General features: G+C 45.6%; 1 protein-coding gene across 1 annotated transcript in view; it reads right to left on the bottom strand.

The window, feature by feature from the left end:
- CFAP61 (cilia and flagella associated protein 61) overlaps window positions 1–25,089 on the bottom strand; it is a 236,833-nt gene that overhangs the window by 27,084 nt on the left and 184,660 nt on the right. Inside the window, exons 22-24 of the mRNA XM_052651239.1 lie at window positions 24,230–24,557; window positions 22,867–22,958; window positions 15,751–15,956 (exon numbers count right to left, since the gene is read on the bottom strand). Of these exons, the coding sequence (XP_052507199.1) occupies window positions 15,751–15,956; window positions 22,867–22,958; window positions 24,230–24,557 (626 nt within the window). The remainder of the gene's footprint in view (window positions 1–15,750; window positions 15,957–22,866; window positions 22,959–24,229; window positions 24,558–25,089) is intronic.

The following is a 25,089-nucleotide window of genomic DNA, read 5'->3' as shown; positions in this document are numbered from 1 at the left end:
GCCTGTAATGTGGGAGACCTGGGTTTGATCCCTGGGTCAGAAAGATCTCCTGGAGAAGGAAATTGCAACCTAGTCCAGTATTCTTGCCTGGGAAATTCCATGAACAGAGGAGACTGGCAGGCTATAGTCAATGGGGTTACAAGAGTTGGACATGACTGAGCAACTAAACCATCATCACACACACACACACACACACACACACACACTCTCTTTCTTAGATTCTTTTCCATTATAGGTTATTACAAGATACTAAGTATAGTTCCCTGTGCTAAAAGGAAGGTTCTTGGGTTGCTTCTTAAAAATAACTCATATTGAGAACAAAATAGTGATTACCAGTGGGGAGAGGGAAGGAGGGAGAGGTAATATAGGGGCAGGGAAGTAGGAGGTACAAACTATGAGGTATAAAATAAGCTACAAGGATCTATTGTACGGCATGGGGAATATAGTCAATATTTTATAATAACTATAAATGGAGTATAGATTTAAGAAATTAAATCTTTATAATACTTTCCTGGTGGTTCAGCTTCCTTGGTGGCTCAGAAAGTAAAGAATCTGCCTGCAATGTGGGAGACGTGGGTTTGATCCCTGGGTTGGGACAATCCCCTGGAGGAGATCTCAAAATATATGTAACTCCAATACCATTTTCACATTTAAAAGTTAATAATTCCTTCACACCATCAAATATCCAGTGTTTGAATTTCCAGTAATGTCACCAAGGGCATAAGATTTTTATAGCCCATTTGAATCAAGATTCACATAAGCTGATATGCTTATAAAAATGTCTTAATCAACAGCCTTCCAATTGCAGTTTATTAGTGGGAGGAGTCAGGCTGTTTTTCTTTAGAGTCTCCCAGGGTCTGGGATGTGTGGACGAAAGCTCTGTGGTTTTAGGGAACGTGCTCCTTTCTCTCCTCTAATTCCCATAAACTGGTGGTAGACCTAAGATCCTGGGCAGATTCAAGTCCAGTTTTTATTTCAAGGTGGTGTGTTTTCCTGCCAAGAAGCACTGAGTGTGGGGCTGTGTTTTCTTCTGTGTCAGCAGCCACAACCCCGAGCCCTTTCAATCAGGAGAGGTTCCCAAACGGTGACGTTCTAACAGTGCTGTTCCTCCCTCCCGTGTGGGCAGGGATGGTCCTTGGTACCTCCGTCCTTGGCACCTCCTTGGAGGATGGTCATAGAATTACTGCCAGAAATTGCCTCCTTTCAGAAGGTGAGGATGTTACCCATTGTCTGTTTGGCTCTGCGGTTGCTGTTGAGAACCTGGTGCTGTTCTGATCCTGGTTCTTTTCTCAGCAACATGCTTTACCCTCCAGACATTTGTAGAAGCGTCTCATTGTACCTGATGTCCGGAATTTCATCACAGAGAATCTTGGGCTGTTTGTCACTTATTGTGCATCTTTCAATCTGGAGATTGATATCTTTCAGTTCTGGGCTTTTTTTCTTTTAATCTTCTGCCTGTAAGAGGAGTTTCCCAACCCTGCTCCACTGCATTTTCTTTGCTCTCTCTGGAATTCCTCTTAGATAAAATGTCTTGTTCTCTTTTTCATGATGCTTTGTCGACTTCATCATCTGATCTCTCTGCTCTGACTAATGCCATGCTGGGAACAGGGCAGCAGAGGGGACCAGGGACTGTACCGATCAGCATCGGGACCTTCACCTCACCCCTTCTCGCTTCACACTTTTCCTCTCCTGGGTCTGGTGTCCTCACATCTGGAGTTCTTCCAGAGAACAAGGCTCCAGCCTCTTACGGGGCGGGGGGGCGGGGCGGGCGGTGGTGGGGAGAAGCAGTTGGCGGGCTGCTTGGCTGTTGCCAGAAGGAGAAAGATCAGGTCGAGGGGTTCTGGTGAGTGACGTTACAGTCCCTTCTGGCGTTCTGTCAATTGCAGAAAGACGTTCCCGACTAATAGTTATGGCCAGCAAGAATATTAACAACAACAAATATTCCACTCTTTGCCCAAGAACAACCTGAAATGATTTGTTTTTAAAGAAAACCTGGGAATTAGAAATGATTCCCTGCCCTTGGGTATCCTCCTACTTGGTGTGCTGCCGGCTGACCTGGGGCTGTAAAGCCCGGGGGTTAGCACTTTGGCCCAGTGCATAAATGGAGAAATCAGGGTAGGGTTATATAAGTTCACATATGTAATCCTTATCAGGACCCCTGCCTGCGACCCGCATCCAGAAAGATCCACTTGCAGGTCAGTCCAGAGGGCAACAGCTGACCTGATGGACACCCTCCGGGGTTTCCTGGAGAGCCTTCGATTCAGGGACCCGACAAGCCCAGCAGATCCTTGGTCGCAAGTTGGTGTTAACATCTTGAAGGCGCTGTAGCTTTGTTCAATTATCACGTGCAGAAAGCCTGCAGCTTGCAAGTGCCGCTTGTCAGCTGGGGCTGTTGGTGGCCAGAAGCTGATCGTTAAGCCTGCCGTGGAGCAGCGAGGCCACCTCCCAGCAGCCTCGCGGCCTCCAGCGTGGGGTATATTTTCCTATTTCACTTGGATTTGCTCCTAATGATTGAACTATAGATTATTAATGCTGCGAGCCTCTGGGAGCCCAGCGTGACCGTGCTGGGCTCTATTCTGCCCTCGGAGCCTTCGGCACGTATCCTGGCCTGGCAGACGGTGCTCCGGCAGCTGTCGGAGCCACTGGGGCCAAGACAGCACCGTGGGATGCAAACAGTAGCTCCTATTAGCAGCTGCGGGCACATCGCTGGTGGCATTTGGTACTCTCTTCTCCCCAAATGACCAGATAGAGGGAATAGTAAGTCACAAAGCCCAGCTCGGAGTTTGCTGGGTGGCTGATAAAAAGTCTTTGGAGAGGAGGACCTTGGGGCTATGCATCTGTCACTCTGCAAGGGGGCCTGGGCAGGTGCCAGGTTTGGGGATGTGCAGGGCCTGCGGCAAGGTGGCCCTGGGGTTGCCACCTGCCCTGCCTGGATCAGAAGGGCAGCAAAGCCCGTGTTTGTGGAATTGGTTCTTCCAGGACAGGCTCTGAGCAAGTGTTCCCTGTAGGTCATCTCATTTAGTCCTCCCCTAGAAGCTGGGATAAGCCCCTTTTAAGTGTAAGAGAAATGAAGCTTAGAGGAACAGAGGGACCTGCCTAAGACAAGCTGCTAGGTGAGGTCTGAGGGGCCCCCCTGGGGGTGTGTTCTGAGATGTGCATGCTCTTCCACACCTTATCACCACTGAGGAAGAACCAAGTTCCCAGTGAGGAATAATGTCAGAAGCCGGGGTCAAACCCAGGACTAACTGACATGGAGGTCATTCCCACGGTGGCTGCATACAGGGGGCCTGGGGAATACCACATGCCTTTGGCCACATGGCCAGCAGCTGTTGGAAGCAGCAGGCAGCCTAGTGCATTGTGGGAGACAGAGCATCACCAAAATGGGATGTAAATCTGTCCTAGCTCAGAATGACTGGGTGACTTAAATAGTAGGCATCTATTTCTCAAAGTTCTGGAGGCTACAAGTCCAAGGTCAGGGTGCCAGGATGGTGGGTTTCTGGTGAGGGCTCTCTTCCTGCATTGTAGATGGCTGTCTTCTCACTGTGTCCTTAGATTGAGGAGAGAAACAGTGATTCCCCCCTAATCCTATGGGATTAGGGTCCCACCTTTGTGACCTCATTTTACCTTAATTACCTCCTAAAGACTCTATCTCCAGAGAGAGACACACTGGGGATTCAACATATGGAATTCTGAGGTCATGGTGGGGTTATCCATAAAGAGAGTAAACCAACAGAGGAATTAAACAGGGCAATGGGATAGAAAATACTCAGAGATGTTGTTTTGGCATAGGGAGAATATGTAATATAAGGGGATGCTATGCCATGTATTTTATATGCAGAGTACATCATGAGAAATGCTGGGCTGGAAGAAGCACAAGCTGGAATCAAGATTGCCGGGAGAAATATCAATAACCTCAGATATGCAGATGACACCACCCTTATGGCAGAAAGTGAAGAGGAACTAAAAAGCATCTTTTTTTTTTTTTTAATTTTAAAATCTTTAATTCTTACATGCGTTCCCAAACATGATCCCCCTCCCACTTCCCTCCCCATAACATCTCTGTGGGTCATCCCCATGCACCAGCCCCAAGCATGCTGTATCCTGCGTCAGACATAGACTGGCAATTCAATTCTTACATGATAGTATACATGTTAGAATGCCATTCTCCCAAATCATCCCACCCTCTCCCTCTCCCTCTGAGTCCAAAAGTCCGTTATACACATCTGTGTCTTTTTTCCTGTCTTGCATACAGGGTCTTCATTGCCATCTTTCTAAATTCCATATATATGTGTTAGTATACTGTATTGGTGTTTTTCTTTCTGGCTTACTTCACTCTGTATAATCGGCTCCAGTTTCATCCATCTCATTAGAACTGATTCAAATGAATTCTTTTTAATGGCTGAGTAATACTCCATTGTGTAAAAAGCATCTTGATGAAAGTAAAAGAGGAGAGTGAAAAAGTTGGCTTAAAGCTCAACATTCAGAAAACGAAGATCATGGCATCTGGTCCCATCACTTCATGGCAAATAGATGGGGAAACAGTGGAAACAGTGTCAGACTTTATTTTTTTGGGCTCCAAAATCACTGCAGATGGTGACTGCAGCCATGAAATTAAAAGACGCTTACTCCTTGGAAGGAAAGTTATGACCAACCTAGATAGCATATTGAAAAGCAGAGACATTACTTTGCCAACAAACGTCCATCTAGTCAAGGCTATGGTTTTTCCAGTGGTCATGTATGGATGTGAGAGTTGGACTGTGAAGAAAGCTGAGCACCGAAGAATTGATGCTTTTGAACTGTGGTGTTGGAGAAGACTCTTGAGAGTCCCTTGGACTGCAAGAAGATCCAACCAGTCCATTCTGAAGATCAGCCCTGGGATTTCTTTGGAAGGAATGATGCTAAAGCTGAAACTCCGGTGCTTTGGCCACCTCAAGAGTTGACTCATTGGAAAAGATTCTGATGCTGGGAGGGATTGGGGACAGGAGGAGAAGGGGATGGCAGAGGATGAGATGGCTGGATGGCATCACTGACTTGATGGATGTGAGTCTGAGTGAACTCCAGGAGATGGTGATGGAAAGGGAGGCCTGGCGTGCTGCGATTCATGGGGTTGCAAAGAGACGGACACAACTGAGCTACGGAACTGAACTGAACTGAACTGATGCCATGTATTAAGCTGGAGATGCTACTTTGAAATATAATATGTAATAAATGTGTTCTCAAACTTGAAAAAAATTTCTGTGTTTTAAAAATGTTGTTGTTTAACTGACGTCTAACTTGCATTGTTTCTGATGAGGAATATGTTGTCACCTTTATCTTTGTTCCTCTGAAAATAATCTGTTTTCTCTTGTTCCTTCTTCATTTATTCTTTATCACTGGTCAAATTGAGCAATTTAATTATGATATGCCTTGGTGTGATTTTCTTTTTAAACTGTAGTTTTACAACATTATATGTTACAGATACAATATAGGGATTCAAAATTTTTAAAGATTATACTCCATTTATAGCTATTATAAAATATTGGCTATATTCCTCATGTTGTACAGTTGATCCTTGCAGTTTATTTTATGCCTAATAGTTTCTTCCTCTTACTTCCCTCCCCCTCTAGCTTGCCCCTCTTCCTTTCCTCTTCCCAGTGGTAACCACTAGTTTGTTCTCTGTATCTGTGAGTTGGCTTCTTTTTGTTACATTCACTAGTTGGCTGTATAGTTTAGATTCCACAAATAAATGATATCAAACAGTATTTTTCTTTCTCTGACTTATTTCACTTAGCATAATGCCCTCAAAGTCCATCCACCTTGTTATAAATGGCAATACGTAATAAACTTGTTTTTATGGCTGAGTAGTATTCTGTTGTATATATCTATATATCACATCTTCTTTATCCATTCACCTCTTGATGGATTCTCAGTCTGCTTCCATCTCTTCGCAATTGTAAATGATACTGCTATGAACATTGGGGTGCCTGTATTTTTCTGATTTAGCGCTTTTGTTTCTTTCAGATGTACACACAGGAGTGGAACTGCTGGGTCATATGGTAGTTCTATTTTTAATTTTTTGAGAAACCTCAATACTAATTTCCTCTTCACGTTTTTCATGCTTGACATTCATTCAGCTTCTTGGATTTGTGGGTTTGTTTTTACATAAATTTGGAAAAAAAATTGGTCATTATTTCTTTAGTCCATTGGAAGCTACCCTGTAGCTCACCAAGTCTCTGTTCAGTGTTTTAAATTCTTTGTTTCTCTTTGTGCTTCATTTTGGGTGGTTTCAACTGGCATGTCTTCAAATTCACTAATCTTTTCTTCAGCAAGGTCTAATCTTTGATTAATCCCATCCAAAGTATTTTTCCATCTCAGACACTGTAGTTTTCATCTCTAGCAGTTTTATCTGGGTCTTTCATATATTAATACTTTCTATATGTCTACTCAACTTTTCATTGTGTGGAATACAGTTATAATAACACGTTCAATATGTCAATCTGCTAAGTCTATAACTGTGTCAGCTCTAGGCCGGTTTTGATTGACTGATTTTACTTCACATTATGGGTTGAATTTTCTTGCTTTTTTGGATACCTGCTCATTTTTCTCACCATTTTGGGGAGAACACTGTGTCTACTCTGCCCACTGATGAATCTTGAGGTTTTCTAGGTTGCCTGGTACAAATACACACAGTTCCCAGCCCTGTGTGAGCTCCAGGAACTGTAGCTTCTAGTCCTTGGAGCAATTCTTTCCCAGCCTTGGTGGTTTCCTCGCTTACATGCACTGGTCAGTACTTGACTGAATTTTCAAGGGGAACTTTCTGATAATTTCCAAGCCCCTCTCTCTGGGTGATGGAATTAGGAATGGACTTTGTATTCTACTTGGCTTTAGAAATATTTCTCTAAATTTCTATAACAATCATGTATTGCTTTCATAATGGAAAATACTAAAGAGTGAAAAAAAATTACACAATAATCCTCAAAAGGAAACATACAAAGATCCAGGAGGGAGAGAGGAGACGGCTGCATGATGCTAATCCCTGCTGCCCAGGTGGCTTCAGAGCATCTTTTTGCAACTGTTGTTTGGCTATAAAAAATGTAAGCAGGAAGGCATGTTTTTTTTTCACATGATTCAGTGGACTGAAAACAGGATTTCTGAAATGTATTTTTGTTGACAATTCCAATAACAACAGAACAATCCAGTTTTTTTCTTAGAGCTTCATAAAGAGGTATTTATATTAAAGTACTGCGGTAGCCTTGGAAATAACCATTGGCTCATCAGCTATTATTTTAGACTCATCAATAATACTTTTGACCCACATGCTGCCAGGTGAAAAGGAGGAAGACAATCTATAAAGGGCTTTAACTCCTGCAGCAAAAGCTTAAAAACATCCTCAGAGGGACAGAAGTCAGTTCTGAACATACCAGTCAGATCTGCTGAGCCCCTGGGGTCTGACAAGGGCTGGAATGTTACAAAGTGGTGAGGAAGTATATGCTGGTTGGGATGGAGCCAGCTGAACGGTATATGAGCATCAGTGGACAGGAAGCCCACAGTGTGATCATGCCTCCAAGAGCTTGTCTGCCTCCCCTTCTCCCATGCTGTTCTTGCTCCCCATCTGTCCACGCTGGCTTGTGATCTGAGGAGAATTTCCTTTCCAGGTGAACCCACAAAAGCAGGTACAGAGAGAAGTCACGTCCTCCTGCCCTGGGGCCTTCACTGCACATCCATCTCTGATCTACCACATCTAAACGTTGGGGAACTCAGAACCAATCAGGACTGGGGATTAGCATTTTAGGAGAGTTTCACTTTCTGTGACAGTGGACGTCATCCATTCTGTGCTAGCTGATATGGCAGCCACTAGCCACACATGGCTGTTGGGTATGTGAGATGTGGTTAGTGTGAGTGAGGAACCGAGCTTTTTATTATTTTTTCTTTAAATCCTAATTAAAACTTAAAAGTTGCACCTGGCAACTGGCTGTCAGGTTGGTCAGTGCAGATCTAAGGTGTTGACTCTTTGCGACGCATGAAGCAATTTTTAAAACTATATGATATTAGATTCTAGTGGGAGGGAGGTTCGAGAGGGAGGGGACATATGTATACCTCTGACTGATTCATGTTGACGTATGGCAGATAGCAGCACAATATTGTAAAGCGGTTATCCTCCAATAAAAATTTTTTAAAAACTGTATGATATGAGATTCTAGACATACTCTATAACTCAAACAGCTCATCCATTCTGTGCTAGCTGGTATGGTAGCCACTAGCCACATGTGGCTGTGGAGTATGTGAGATGTGGCAAAAAACAAACCTCAATGCAGACCTTTCTGATAAATGCTGAGATAATATGCCAAGCTATAATTTCATGATGAATGAGGCAAATTATTGGAACACACTGGATAAGTGATGAAAAAGTAAAAAGCCCTGCAGTGGCAGCAGTGCTCCAGGTTCATCACCTGAACATTCTGCCTTGACCGTGTGAAAATCTGTGTTTGGTTTTCATGTACATTATCATCTTGGGATGAGTGTCTGAAGGGACACTCAGTGGCTATGAGTTCAAGATGGCTCACAACAACCTTGTCCTTCATCCCAGGGGAGGTTAATTCCACACAAATGTTACTGAAGGAAAGAGGGAGGTGACATATACTAAAAAAAAAAAAAAAATTGGTCTTTTTTTTGACTGTTCTGGGTCATCATTGCTAAACGGGCGTTTCTCTAGTTGCAGGGCGCTGGGTCTACTCTAGTTTTGGTACACGGGCTTCCCATTGCAGTGGTTTCCCCTGATGGGGAGAGCAGGGGTGCTAGGGCACGTGGGCTTCAGTACTTTTGGCTTCTGGGATCGAAAGCACAGGCTCAGTGGTTGTGGCACACAGCCTTAGCTGCTCCGCAGCATGAGGGATCTTCCTAAACCCACGTCTCCTGCGTTGGCAGATGGACTCTTTCCCACTGAGCCATCAGGTAAGCCCAACCCTGGTCTTAGCAGAGCAGTATTACAAATAAAAACGGACATAGGTTGTGTTAGATGGAATTTTGCTCCTGCATTGATCTATACTCAGAGACCTAAGGTTGACTGCCTCAGTAATTAGGGATGTTCCAAAATATGGGTTCAGCCTCACAGGCAATGTGGTTGCATGACCTAAGGTTGACTGCCTCAGTAATTAGGGATGTTCCAAAATATGGGTTCAGCCTCACAGGCAATGTGGTTGCATGAGAAACACCAGTGGGCAAGTAGATGTTCTTAGAGCAAGGAGGCCAAGGGATGACCAGTGAGGAGCCCCAGGTGAAGCATGTAAATACAGACAAGGGCAGAAAAATAGAGCTAAATGATGGGGAAGGAAAATGCAGAGAGTGGATTTTGATTTTAGCAAATCATTTGACCAGCTTTCTTTATCAGGCTATGAAATGGAATTGGCACTATCCGAAATCAAAGACTGGCAGGAACACGGACCTAAAAGTCTCCAGAAAGGCAAGTAGGTGGCCAACACAAAAATTTGCATCGTGGGAGAACTATTATCCAATAAATAAGTTCTTTTTTTATTTTTAAACTTTTTTTTGGAGGGGCTGAGATGGGTCTTAGCTGTGGCATGTGAGATTTTTGAACTTTGTTGCAGCATGTGGGGTCTAGTTCCCTAACGATTGAACCTGGGCCCCCTGCACTGGGAGCATGGAGTCTTAGCCACTGGACCACCAGGGAAGTCCACTCAAACAAATTTTAGGTATGCAACAAATAATTGATGAGTTGGAGTGAGCAGTCATGGTTCAGTCAAATTTTGATAGGTCTGGAAAAACGGGCACCTGGAATTTAGTGAAAGTTGCTCAGTCGTGTCCGACTCTTTGTGATCCGACGGACTATACAGTCCATGGAATTCTCCAGGCCAGAATACTAGAGTGGGTAGCCTTTCCCTTCTCCAGGGAATCCTCCCAACCCAGGGATCAAACCCACGTCTCCCGTGTTGCAGGCAATTCTTTACCAGCTGAGCCACAGTGTGTGATTTTCTACTGGACACGGCACAAGGTCACCGACCACAGAGGAACCAAAAGACACTTAAGTAATGATTAAATTATTCCAGTTGAGTCTAATAGGTGAATGAGTCGGGAGGCAACATGGGCTGGCATCCTCCTGCTTGGCTGCTCTGAAGAGATGGCACACGGCAGCTTTCCTAAGGGAGTCACTCCTTGGGTTTTGCAGATCAAAAAGGTAATGGCAGCCTTTTAAAGGGTCTGCTCCTGTCCCATTTATAATACTGTGCCCAGCAGCACTTTCCCACTAAAAATAGGCCATGTGAGCACTTGGGAAGTGCGGAGGGGGACGCAGCTCTCACAGGAGGAGAGGGCCGGGCGAAGGCAGCCTTTGAGAGCTGAGCACGTGAAGATGTGAAAAGAGGTGATTTAATCAAGGTTCATGAGTACCTGATGGGCTCACACAAAGAGGCCGGGGCAAGACCTATTCACAACGTGAGGATAAAGAATGCTACAGACTGTTAATTAAGGCTAAGGGGAAGGGATTCAGGAGGCAAGAGCTTTTCTTCACGGGGCCAACCGCTAAGAGGGGTAAACGAAGATAAGGACAGTTGAGAATGTGGGGAAGGCACAGGATGGGACAGGCCTTACTGGAGCCCCGTGATGGGGACTTTGCAGGGACCCGCCTCAGCCTCCTTCTCCTCTTCACCCACAGTTCCCATCTCTGCTTCCCCGGTACTCCGAGGAAGCTGCTTCTGCCCCAGTATCTGAGGGCGAAGCAGCACCAGCAGGTGGAGGGAAGGGGCTGCTGTCAAAGTGGGTAGGGGTTGGGAGTACAGAGGTCATGACAGGTGTGTGTGTAGGTGTGTGGGGGCCACTGCGGGACACAGGGGCTCCTAGGGGAAGATCAGGGAAAAGTTCATTTTCTAACATATTTGTTACATGATTTTCAATGCTGGATGGTTCAGAAAGGAACAAATGATTACTTGGACTCCTTTCTTTTTTCAAAGTGATAAATCAGTCAACCCATCAGTTTATTTCTCTCTCTTCCACACACATCAGCAGACATACTCCAGCAGACACACTTGCGCAGACACACGCAGTCACAGGTGCACACACAGGGTCACCAGGGGTGAATTTGTTATCTTCATCATTGGCAGTTTGCATGGGCGCGCCAAGGGGAAGAGAAAAGAAAAACCACAGGTAGATTCCAAGCCAGCCTGGCTCCAGACCCTCAGCTGCACTGCCGTCCTGCGACAGCTGTGGGCTTGGGTATCACTGCTGACTGCTCGGCCACCACCATGTGCCCCAAACAGCTCCAAGTGAGCCTGTCCTCGGGCAGCCAGACCCCCGGCTGGCGAGGCCTTGTCTGCTATGGCGTCTGCCTGCGAGGCTGCCACTATTCCCACTGTGGCCACCAGCGCTGTCTCTGTCCTGGCCCATGATGGCGTGAGACTAGCTTGAGGCAAGTGGAGAAAAAGGATCCAGAGGGTTTTGCTGAACTCAGAGAGGAACTTGACCTTGAGGTCACGTCTGCCTTGCTGGAGATAGAGCGGCTAGTTAATGGTCAGCCCTTGCAGCCTGAAGGAAGGTGCCCCCAGATGCAGCAGATGGAATCATGCCCAGATTTGAACAAGAGAGGTTGCTGGTGCTGCCCAGGTCAGGGAAACAATCGGTAATCATATCTCGGCCAAAATCAGCTAAACCATTCACCCTGCCTGCTGGGAAAGAGCTTTGCCAGCGGGTCTGACAGCAGACAGGGCAAGCGGACAGGGCCAAGAATCAGCACAGGGCCTGGCAGCATTCCGTGGCACTTGAAAAGAACGTGGCCGCAGCTGTTTGCGCATGCTAACGTGCGTCCAGGAGGGATGGGCGGGGTCTGGGGGCACCCTGGGTACCACACTAGGACGTGATCAGCAGTCCCTTCTGCAGTTAACCACTATTCCCCCTGAAACTTTCTTACATATGTCAATTGGCATGTCCCAATAGCCAGTGCTGTCCCATCTTCCATCCCAAGTATTCACTCCTAGCAAATCAAATTAACTGTTAAAATTATTTCTACCATCAGTTAACAGCTGTGCCCCAACCAGTGGTCTCAAACTCACAAAGTCTGTCTCTTTCAACATACCTTCTTCTCAGGGAAAAAAAAAAACCCTGACAACAGCTTTTGAATTTGGTCAAATTTTCTTTTCAGAGAAGACTCTTAATACATAGCTCCCACAAAAATCTTCTTTGACAAAGAACTGATACCCCACCAGCTCCAATATTTTGGGTAAGACTGAGAGCAACAATAAATCCCTACCAAGATGATAAGGAACAAATGAATTCACTTTCTAAATACTTGCAGTGTTTTATTTTCAATAAATAATGGAGTCAAGTCTACAAAGATTTAAGGAGAGAAAGTCTATGATTAAGAAGTTTGATACTTAAAGTATAATTTATAATGGGAAACATATAGGAAGACATCCTCATAAATAAAATGTTTCAAAAGTTAAGTACTCTTCCTGGGAAAAAAATCCATGCATGCTAAAAATGCTTAGCAAGACAGTAATAAAAAGAAACTTTGTAATCATGAAAAAAGTATCTACAAAATTATGTATGGCAAATGTCATACACTTAATATTGAAAGCATTCCCTTTAAAATTAAGAATGAGGCAAGGGTGCCATCCATCACTACTGCTATCCCAACTTCTATCATACATCTTAGCCAGTGCAGTAAGACAAGAAAAAGGAAAAAAGCTACAAAGATTGAAAAAGAAGACACAAAACAGTCACTCTTTGCAGATGATATAATTTTTTGTGTGGACAATCTAAAAGAATCTACACGTAAATTATTTGAATGGATGAAGGAGCTTAGCAAATTTGCAGACTACAAGACCATATAAAAAGTTAGCGCATTTCCATAAACCATATAGCAGCAATAAGTAAGAAAATGATACTTACTACAGTAATAAAAACCTAAAGAACTTTGAATCATGTGCTGTGCTTAGTTGCTCAGTCGTGTCTGACTCTTTGAGATTCCATGGATTGCAGCTGCCAGGCTCCTCTGTCCATGGGGATTCTCTAGGCAAGAATATTGGAGTGGGTTGCCATGCCCTCCTCCAGGGGATCTTCCCAACCCAGTGATCAAACCCAGGTCTCTGGCATTGCATGGGGATTCTTTATCAACTGAGCCATCAGGGAAGCCCAAGAATACGGGAGTAGGTAGCCTCTCTCTTCTCCAGGGGGATCTTCCTGACCCAGGTATTGAACTGGGGTCTGCTGCATTGCAGGTAGATTCTTTACCAGCTGAGCAGGGAAGTCCACTTTGGATGATACCAAATGAAAGTAACACAAGCCATTAATGCAGAAAATAATAAACCTTTATCGAGCTATTTAAAGAGACCCACATAAATCAAGATCTACAGAGTCGACCCTTGAATAGTACTGATTAGAACTGTGTGGACCCACTTACATGCATATTTTTTCAATAGTAAACACTATGGTACTACCTAATCCATGCTTGGTTGACCAGAATGCTTGGTTGAATCCACTTTCTTCATAAAGGAAGTAAAAAGACAAGCCTCAAAAGAGAAGAAGACGTAGGAAGAAAAAAAAACAAACCAAGTTTGTATCCAGAACATATAAATGAATACTGGGAGTTAGTAAGAGATGATATCCTGCCCCAAAATGGACAAATGTCATAGACAAGCATTTCCTAGAAACTACCACGAATGGTCACACAAACAAATGAAAACCACTAAACTGCATTAGAAACCAGGGACGAGAACACTGTGACGCAGGTCAGACAGCTTCCCACACCACCAGGATGGCCAAATGTTCCAAGCTGAATAGTGCAGGGGCCTGCCAGGGTTGTGGAGGGCTTTCATAGCCAGCTGAGCAAGTGGAACAGACACCACTACCGTGGGCAACATCTGGGCATCACCTAGTACACCTGAGAGAAGGGTCCTGCAAAGAGGTGTGCCCATGACACCAACCGCACCAAACCAGAACCATCTGAACATCCATCAGCCTGAAAATGGACAGATGAGCTTCAGGATGATTTTGTTATCCTGGGAATATCACACAGCAGGGAAAACACACGACCTCCAGCTACATACATGGCCACGGACAAGCTCGCAAACAAGAGCCCCAGATGGAGCGCTGACTTTCTTCAGCAGACACAGAATTGATTCAAAACAGGTAAAACGGATCAGTACATCATTTAGGAAACCACAGATACGTGGTACACCTTTAAAACAAGGCTTGGCCTGCTGCCTGTTTCAGTATGCAGGTTTACTGGGACACAGCCATATTCACTGGTTTACAGACAGTCCGTGGCGGATTTCACAGCATGGACGCTGACTTGAGTTCTTGGAACAGAAGTCATGTGGCCCCTGAAGCCGGAAGTATTTACCACCCTGACCTTTATAGGGAAAGCTGGCTGATCCCTGCTTTCCAAGAAAGAGAGGGAACGATTAACCCAAATCACAGGACAGTGGTGACCACCAAGGAGATGGAGGTGGGTGTGATCAGACTGGTGCTTTGAAGTAGGTTGCATGTGTGCATGCGTGTGATGTCACTCAGTCGTGTCCGACTCTTTGTGACCCCACGAACTGCAGCCCGCCAGGCTCCTCCGTCCATGGGATTCTCCAGGCAAGAATACTGCAGTGGGTTGCCATGCCCTCCTCCAGGGGATCTTCCTGATACGGGGATCGAACCCACATCTCTTATATCTCCTGCACTGGCAGGTAGGTTCTTTACCACCAGCACCACCTGAGAAGCCTCTAAGTAAGGTTATTATCCTTCAAAGTACATACATGCTTTATATACTGTTTGTTTGTTTGTTTCTATGATGTCTTCTACAACTTAAAAACATTCTTATAAGAGGGAAGAGGGATTGCTTCTGATGTTTCAGACTCCCCCGTGGCTACTGAGGACCCTGGAATTCCACATCTCTGTTTGTTGTCATCTTGTTTTGTGGACAGAGGGAAATTCTCCTAACCTTTCTAAGCAGCAGATTGAGAGTTCTACTCTAAAATTCTAGCCTTCCTAGAGTTATAGGATAAGTTCTCTGAATTGAAAAGACTGGGATCTAGAGCACCCAGTCTGAGTAACCTGCCAGAGCAGAATTCAACACCTTAGGCAAATGGTCACCCTCCTCTGTTAGAGCATGTGCCCTGAGAAGGTGGCTGGAGTCACAGACACCCTGCCTGCAGTGGTGGGATTCCCACCAGGACCAGGTGGTGCCTCTGCATTCTGCCTCCAAATTGACTTCTTACGTTTCTGATCACTACTCTTAGCAGCCTGTATCTCAAGAGAGACTTGAATATCATCTGTGGTGTGGAAGCCGTGCAGGGATATGTCTGGAACCGAGCCTGCACGTGGCCACAGGGCCATGTGTGGACACACCAAGAGTCCATGCTTTTCTCCTCTGTGGGCTTCTCCATTCTCTGGCTGATGCTGGGGGTCTCACACCCTTCACTGTTGAGAATCTCTAACTTCTCCAGGTTTTCTCTGGTGGCTCAGATGGTAAAGAATCCGTCTGCAATGTGGGAGACCTGGGTTCGATCCCTGGATTGGGAAGATCCCCTGGAGGAAGGCATGGCAACCACTTGAGTATTCTTGCCTGGAGAATCCGCAGGGACAGAGGAGCCTGGTGGGCTATAGTCCATAGGGTCGCAAAGAGTCGGACATGACTGAGCAACTGAGCACAGCATAGCTCTCCCAGGGGTTCCCATCAACTTGCTGGTGCATCAGAAAATACCTCTCTCATTCACAAGACACCGACTGCCTGTGTTTGCATTTCCGTTCAGGAGAGGGCAATGCCCAGCTTACCTGTAGAGATCTGGGACCAGCCCATCCTCATACCGAGCGCACAGGTTGTTGAGGGCTTGCTCATGCTGACCAAACAAGCGGATGTAGTTGGAGGCAGGGAAAGGCACTTTGGAAAGGCACGTGATGGTTTCCACCATCCTGTACTTGTTGATGTGGATGCGGAAGTAATTCCCATTCTTCACGTTACCCGTTACTATTTCTGAACCCTGTCGGGGTGGGCATCAGAAAAACTCCATTAGAAACATGTCTGGACTTTGGCAACTTAATCACAGCAATTTACTTTTCAAATATAACAGGGTATATGTTATTGCTTTGCTTGCTGCAAATCACAGAGGTAGGTATTGACCAAGCTCAACTGAAGGTAAGTGCGTGTCAGAAACCACGCATGTGGACTTAATGACTGAAAGTTCCTCGGGATATTTCACACTGCGACTACATCACCCCACGTTTCTAAACTGGTTGCTAGGTTATGGCCAGTTCTCCATTCTTCAATACCTCACTCAGCTGGTACGTGGAACTGGGTCTTTTCTCTCCTGTGAGGTGTTCTAAGACTGTTAACTTTCTTAATTTTTCACAGTACCACTTTGAGAAAAGCTCCTAGTCAAAGGTGATCAAAAGGAATGACAGTTTTTAAAATTTTACTTGAACAGAGGAAGCAAGGTAAAGGTAAATCTCTGACAGTTGGGTTTGGGGAGGTTTGACTGGTAGGGTCTGTTTCTATGAAGAAGGTTCAAGCTCATGGGAAATAAACACACACACAATGTGTGGGCTACTTGTTAGCTGGTAAATTAGGAGACGTGGAGGTTCTTCGCTTTATGTCTTCTAGAAACTGACTGAAACCACCATGTGAACCCAGGTGACGAGGAAAGACGCCTCTGCTGCAGTCATGACTACTTTTTCTATTTCAGCCCCTGGCAGCCACCGACCAAACAGCTGGAGTCACGCTTCCCACCGGCTCCAGCAACAAGCAGAACCTCTGTGGACAAACCTGGGTTTGGCTGGTGGTGGTTGAACCTGCACTTTGGCCCTGGACTCTGAACCCAGGACACAATAATGTTCAGTAAATCTCTCCTGAGAGCATATTGATTTAAGCTTTTGCCCTGAACTTGAGTGTGACATTTAGAAATCCACCACAAGGTGAACTGCAAGGATCCCAAACATTTACTGAGTCCTGGACATCCCCTGGAGACACTGTCTAAACAAGAACACATGGTTTACCTGGATTTTTAAGTAAATTGAAGCAACTGGTGGGTGTTTGGGTATCATGTGGCTAAGCTCTGAGGAGGAACCAGTCAATCATAAAGGCACAAGGTGAGACATAGGGGAGGGTTGACAGGTAAGTCCTGGCCCAGCTCCAAGGATGTGCGTAACAGTAGGGGACAGAACAAACACAGTTTAGAAAAGAGCTGGAGGATGGCACCCCAAGTGAGGTGCACAAAGTCCATCATCATAGAGATGGATGGATACAGAGAGGAAATCTACCTCCATAGCAAAGGGCTGAAAACAACACGCAATGAGGTGTTATCTAACAAAACAATGGTACATCTGCACAATGGGATACAGTATATCCAATAGAAATTATTAGTAAACTGTATTTCATAACAGGGAAATATGTTTCCAGTACATTTTATACTGCAGAAGTACAGTGTAACAATTTGTAATTTTTATCACTTGCACAGATTCATTCTATTTTCATAAAAATACATGGGATAATTTATTTGCTTTTGTGTCAACATTTTAACAAAATGTTAATGGGTGGGGGGCGGGTGCTAAGACTAAAGCTGCTGGTACCAAACTCAAATAGTCTTTAAAGTCTTGTGTTTACCCTTAGAGATGCACGTAACAGAAACATTCATCATGCTCTAGCTCTGTGTGTATTTAATTCAGAAATAGCTTTGCTATGATGAGCCAGCAAGTAAAGTTGACCCTTGGAGTTGACCCTTTTCACTCAGGGGTGCCTTGGTGAAGGGCATGAGCAGCTGGGGGAGGGGCTGCCCCCTGACCTCACAGGTAGGGTGCCTGGGGTCCCAGGAGAGGGGGCACTGGCCATAGCTTGCAATAGTTTTGGTGCCAGATTTCCCCAGGGCTCAGTGGAGAGAGGATCCCACAAGGCCTTGGACCCTCCTCTTCATCTTTGAAACTTATTTATGCTGAGTGATTACAGAAAAGCACTTGGGCATCCAAGGAGTACGTCTTGAGATCCACCAACATGGCAACTAATATTTTGGGCTTGGCAAAGACTTTCACTGAATATCCCGCTCTCACAATGGCTCACAAGCACCAGCATTTGGAGGCTGATTCGGGGGATACGGAGCACCTCGGAGCGAGGCTCACGGTGACTCCATGGGTGGTGTCTTGCCACGTTTCTGTGGGGTCCTGGCTGGTTGCTGGTGGAGAATCTGAGGATCATGGGTCCTCCCTCTGAGGTCATCCCGTTCAGGAGGGCTAATGAGTCTTCAGCATCATCGTGGGTCTCCTTATTTGGGGGTGAGGCGAGTTGGTCTTATTTTTTTAAATAATTTTTATTCCTTTATTTGACTTTTGGCTGTGCTGGGTCTTCACTGCTGCTCAGGTGTCTCTAGGTGCGGCGAGCAGGGGCCGCTCTTCATTGCGGTGCGCAGGCTTCTCATCACGGTGGCTTCTCTTGTCGCCGTGCACAGGCCCTAGAGAGCAGGTTCAGTACTTGCTTATGGGCTCAGCTGCCCCCAAGGCATGTGGAAGCTTCCCAGACCAGGGATCGATCCCTTGTCCCCTGCATTGGCAGGCGGATTCTTCCCCACTTGGGCCGTCAGGGAAGTCCTTATTTTTTTTTTAATTTAAAAGTCGAATTACAATCTGTGGGTTGCCTCTGTGTGTCTCAGCCCTTAAAGAGCTCAGAGAGCAGCTGCATGGAGGAAGGAAAGGCCTAGTGGTGCAGAAACAGCTCAGCTTAACTCTGAAAGTGACCATGACTATTGTTAATAAGACTTGGCACTGTGATCACATAACTAGGGGGCCATCCTGGGCCTGTGGCATGGAAACAGTTTGCATTGACGTGAAAGACAAGTCACCTACAGATGGGTTTCTCAGACACAAGTTACCCCATGGGGCTGGGCAGACTGATCTAAATTTCTTAGGTCATTTCTAGTCACAGCAGATGGGAAAACCCAGTGAAGTCCAGAACACTTTCTGCTTATCCTTAAACAAGGACTTCAGGTGGCTTCCAGCCTGGCCACCCCATGAGGGATTCTGGGGTAACAGTGATAGTTTCACATGCTTTTCAGTTCTTGGGGATGTGGTGAGTTTCTTCCTTTAAGTACATGAGTTAATTGTTAGGATATTCAGGCCTTGAATTTAAAATTTTGACAGAGTAACTGGTTCTGATGTGGGTCTTTTTTTTTTGTCTCCCATCTTTTCCTGAATATAATTATTCTTTTGAGCTCCTTTATGATTTTGACAAAGATTGGAAAATGCCTCTGGAATTCATGCCAAGTGGAAGACCCAGGGGTAATCAGACTTGGCGTGCTAGAAACCCAGGTTTCAGCCCCCACGATGAACACACAGTTTTAAATTTAGTGGTATCCAAGGCAGGGTTTGTTGTGACAAATTTCTTTATTCCATGGAGGATAAGCCAACCAAGCATGTGGACTGGAATCTGTAGATCAGTTTATTATGTAGACAACTTGGGGACCCCATTCTTCCTTTTGTCGGGCTACTGAGTGAACTACTCAAGTATCTCTTTCTTAAATATCCCAAGGAGAGAGTTATAAGAGTCTGAAGAGGTTCATCTGTACTACAATAGTTGTGAGAACAGTAATTTAGTTTCTCGAGTGAAATACTGCTCTAAAGGTTCCATTCTCCACCCACTGGTGATATTTAGGTAACTGCCTGGCCATTTTGGCAACAATTTTACTTAATCAAATTAATTCCAACCCCAAAAGATTGCCATGGAACCATCCTACATTTTTTTTTCTTGGTGAATAAAATGGGGGAAAAATCTGTTTAGATCTTTTGTACTAATTAAAAAGGAGGCCCACCTGGCAACATGGTTAATTACAGTCAGGGTTCCTGCTCAAATACTGTCACAGTACCAGCCAAAGAAGCTATTCAAGTTCTAGTCTTATTAAAACTGTCATTAACTAAAACTTCCTTTGGCGCATCCTCTGACTTTATTCCCATTGGTTCATAAACAAATGATACTATGTGTCAGAAATCACACACCGTCCTTGAAGAATCTGGTTCTGTCCAAAATTAAGTCCAGTATTTCCTAGTTTTTGAAACTACTTGGTCCCAGGTATTTATCTACAAAGACCAAAGTGTCTGTTGATCCCACTCCAAACTCATCATCCGAGTTGCCTCCTGTTTACATCATTGGTGGCAAACTACACTTTCCAAAGATGGCCCCAATGGTGCCCCATCCCACATGCTCTTCTACACGTGACCTTGACTATCTTCCCATTGAGAGATGAACTCTCTGTCCTTTCTCCTTGAATCCCACTGGGCTGTGACTGCTCCAACAGAGGATGTGGGGGTAGTGACTGCTATTTGACTTTCAAGGCTGAGTCATAAAAGGCAGTGCAATGTCCAGCTGGCTGGTGGGGACCCTTGCACTTGGGAGTCCTGAGCTTCCATGCAGGCAGTCTCACCACTCAGAGGCCACCAGGCTGTGAGGAAGCCCAGGTGACATGGGCAGCCCAGGTGTGATGCTCTGGCCAGCAATCTCTGTGGCTGAGCTGTGCCAGCCCAGGTCAGTGACAAGCCTTCGGTCAGAGGACCCAGTCACTGGGCTACCCCTAGTCTACTAAGTCTTCCCAGCTGAGCAGAAGCAAGCTGCTCACACTATGTCCTGTCCAAATTCCTAACCCACAGAATCTGAGCACAGTCCAAGGGCTGCTTAATGTTGCTAAGCTTTGTCACAGAGCAATAGAGACTGGAGACCATTGGCTATGGTCTACTTTAAGAACACTTTGCATCAGACCACAGATATGGGACAAGCCTAAAAGAATCTTGGAAAGGCCCAAGGGAAATAAGTTTTAAACACATGGCATCTGACCTTTCCTCAGCAGAACCAGGTCTCAGTACTAGAACTGGAACTCAGTACTGGAACTATGATTAACAACATCTACCACTGATGGGGCACCTGTTTTATTCCCTGAAGTGAGTGTTACTTTATATATGATCCCTAATGATCCCAGAAAAGCAGAGGAGTTGATAACTTGCCCAAAGTCCATGGTCAGACAACTGGAACACTGGGATTCTGACTTCCCAAAGAGGGGCCAGAAGCCTGGGAAGTCTGGAGTCTGTTCTTCTGATGGAATTTTCCATCAGTTTCTACTACATCTCACTGGTCAGGACCTGCCATGTGGCTGACCTCATTCGCAAGGAAATCTGGGAAATGTGCTTATTTTAAGTTAGACTGCTAACCTTCCAAAAAAAAAAAAAATTCAGGATGTGAAAATGGGAATGGAAGCAGGCAACCTCCAGCGATTGCCTCACTGATGAAACACAAACGTGACACACCAGGAAGAAAACCCTCAGCTGACAACAGACGCCACTCTGGGGCCAGCTGCCAGATAACCCTACCTGGGGAGACCCCCCACTGGCCAACCACCCTGTGTCCTTGCTTCCTTTCTAGCTACCTTGAAGCCAGGGGAACACCGTCTCCCCGCCACGATCCCCAAGCACACGCAGCTTCTGCTTCACCTCTACGGTCTTCCCGTGTCATTCAGAGGAGCAGGAGCACCAGGGGGTCCGGACAGACATCAGACCCTCAGCAATTCACCTGTTGTCGCCACAGAGGTGACATCGAGAATTTTAATTATCGATGGATACATCACAGGCTACCTCAGAACTTTGTGGCATAATGTCCTTCAGGAGGTAGTTGGATACATAAACTGGTGGTGCATCCAGACAGCAGAATATATATATATGTGTGTGTGTGTGTGTGTGTGTGTGTGTGTGTATATGTGTATATATACACATATATATATATGTGTGTGTATATATATATATAATTCAGGGCTAAAAAAGAAATGGACTCTCAAGCCATGAAAAGACATGGACGAAACTTAAACGCAAATTGTTAAGTGAAAGAAGCTGATTTGAAAAGGTGACAGACTGTATGATTCCTACTCTATGATATTCTGAAAAAGGCAAAACTATGGAGACAGTAAAAAGAGAGGTCACTGGTTGCCAAAAGTTGCAGAGAAGGGAGGGAGGGAAGAACAGCTAGAACAGAAGGGATTCTTTGGGTAGGGACCCTGGTCTGTATACTATCACTATGGTGGACCCATGTCATCATACATTTGTCCAGACTCACAGCATGTACAATACCAAGAGTGAATCATCATGTAAATTGTGGGCTTCTGGTGATGATGCACCCATGTTGGTTCATCAGTTGTAACAAACATACCCGGTGGTGGGGATGTTGATAACGGGGGCAGCTATGCATGAGAGGCTCAAGAGATGTATGGGAAATCTCTGTACCCTTTTCTCAATTTTGCTGTGAACCTAAAACTGCTCTAAAATATAGATGGCTTAAAATGACAATCAACTTTTACAGCCTTAGTGTTTGGGAATCACAGAAGTTGGGACTAGCGTAGCTAGGAGATTCTGGCTCATGGTCTCCTGCAAAATTTGTGGTCAGGATATCAGCCAGGGCTGCATCATCTGAAGGTTGGACTAGGGCTGGAGGACCACTCACACAGATGGCTCCTCACATGACTAGCAAATTGTGGAATGTCCGGGGCAGGAATCCTCAATTCCTTTCCATGCGGACCCCACCAAAGGGCCAACCGGGTGACCTGATGATATGGTAGCAGTGACCCAGGAGGGTGCAAGTTGGAAGCTGTTGGATCTTTCAGGACCTGGCCTCGGAAGGCACACGCTATCATTTATGCAATATCCTGCCGGCCACATACGTCAGCCCTGGTCAGTGTGGGTGGGGACCATTCATGGACATGGATACCAAGGGGCAGGAATGAGTAGGGGCCATTTCAGGGGCCAGCTGGTCCATGGCTTTCTGATGCAAGAACCAATACATGACACTAAAAACTGTGGATTAAGAATTTCACCCCCTTCCCCCAGAAACAAAGTGCTATATTTGAAAGTAAAATGAAATTCAGGAAAAATACTTACAAAATCAGACTGGGCCCTCTGTACCTCCAAAGGGGTTGGAATGGCGGGCTTGGAGACATGCAAGTAATGGTAAGACCCAGGGAGGATGCCTCCTAGTGGAAAAGGCCAGTTTTAGACATTTTATTTCAGTTGGGTAAACAAATGGGTAGCAGGGCTTACATCGACACCACAAGACCACCAGAGACACCTCCTGTGGTGTGTGCTACTCACTTTCCCACCAAAGTGCCTCTGTTAGCAAGGAACACCCTGGGGTTGATAACATTTAATACAGCCAATGTGAATGTGCCATAATAGCACACAGTACAGGCACCAATGCTCTAAGATGCCCAGGCTGACCCTGTGCATCCTGACTTCCCATAACTCATGGCCCTCTAATCCCCACCTACCAAGGCCAACCAAGACTTTGTAAACGTGGCCAAGAGGTTCCCCTTCTCTGTCCTCCTTCACTGTGTAACTAACATACTAAAAAAGTAAATGTTATAAGGAAAGTCAACAAAGGCCTTGTTCAAGGCTTTAGAAAACGTGGATTATGAAACGGTTACTATTTCTAGCTGGCCCCAGAAGCCCAAGCCAGGTCCCACTCTGAGCAGCTTCTGACAACCAGGATTTGTTGTCTTTTTCCATGGCCACCACCTTCCCTAAGGTCTTGTCCAGAGTCAGGAGGAGATCATGACCTCTTGCTGGGCAGATAAACACAAAGACTGGGATGTTGGGCTTCAGCCCCTTTAGACTGATGTTCTGTCTACTGGATTAGGATTCACAGACCCTCCCCCCAGGAGTTGGAGTCCATGGATGATTATGGGGGTTGGCCCATCAATTCTCTGGAAGTACATATACACAATTCTATAAATATGTGCATTTTTCTGACAGAAGGTCCATCTCCCAAATATAAGGAAATTCTGTGTTACTCACGTGATAACCTCCTTAGGAGCCAATAAAACAGAGGGGATTAAAGTGGACCCAATTTATAGCTGCTAAGAGTTGTGCTTATTATTTCAGACAGCAGACTGAAGCCTGGGAGTCTTGGAAGCTCTCCTGATCTCTCAACTTTCAGTGAGAATAAAAGTTTGGCAAGATGTCAGGGCATCACACCACACACTAGTGGTGAGGAGCCTCTGGGCAAGTTATTGACCATCCCCTAGTTTCAAAGGCCGTATACATAGAGTGACCATCACAGTTCTGACATGGTAGAATCAGGTCCATCATAAACAGTTAAACATGAGAGAGCCCCCCTCCCCACATCTCTTTGCAAAGCCACTGATGCACAGCCAAGTCTCCTCACCAAGCCAACGGGAAATGGGGCTGGCTGGTCCAGATCCAACCAGTGGCTGCAGCAGTGGGATGAGGGTGGCCCTCTACAAACCTTTAACCTTGGCTCCCTTGTACATGGGGATGAGTCGGTCAAGGTCAGCCGGTGGTTCGGTCACAGGCTCCAGAGTCGGATCGAAGAGCTTGAGCATCGCTGCCGCCAGCTGGAAGCCAATCTCTTTGGAATTGAAGTTGCTGTGAGTCCACTCATTCGAGTAGTACCTATTGGAGAACTTGGTGAGGGGGCCGGCAGCTCTGATGGCTATGTCGTTGGTGTGGAAGTTGCTGTCAATCACAAGTCGGCCGTCGTAGACCAGGCATGCATCATTGAAGGCTTTGAACGTTTCATAATCCACGTTCTTCTCGAGGAAGCTGAAGAACATCTACAAAGTGAACAGACACATTATCCCTAGTTATCATTCTTCACTGTACCTTCCCAAGAGGCTGAATCATCTCCATTTTATTATTTGGGGCACACTAGAAAACCTAAATTTACTAAGAGTATGTCCTAATGGTGTGTGTATCTTTCAGATGAAGGACAAATTAATATCACTCAATGTCACTCTTTTTTTTTTTTAATTGCTTATTTAGATATCCAGCAGTGGATGCCACATGGTGGAATATCTCCCAAGAGAGCACATACTCCCCTGTAAGGAGGTTTATGTTCATAGACACCACTTGCCCCTCATTCCAGGACACTAAATCACTCCTTCTCAGCCTCCTTTCATTTTCCTCTCTGGTGTCTGACACTCATGTCTCCCCAGGTTCCTTCTGGGGGTCACCTTGTCCACTCTTGAGTCTTCAGACTGCCCCATTCCTGGCCCTTTAAGCCCAGAAAGTCTGTCCTTGCAGGATACCCCATCCGCCTCTGTACCCTCCAGGTCTGGGGTCCTGCCCTGGGAGGGCAGGTACTGA

The sequence above is a fragment of the Budorcas taxicolor genome, chromosome 13 (assembly GCF_023091745.1).
Source record: "Budorcas taxicolor isolate Tak-1 chromosome 13, Takin1.1, whole genome shotgun sequence".
Taxonomy (NCBI): Eukaryota; Metazoa; Chordata; class Mammalia; order Artiodactyla; family Bovidae; genus Budorcas; species Budorcas taxicolor.
The sequence above is the reverse complement of the archived record's forward strand: the minus strand, read 5'-3'. Positions and strand labels throughout refer to the sequence as shown.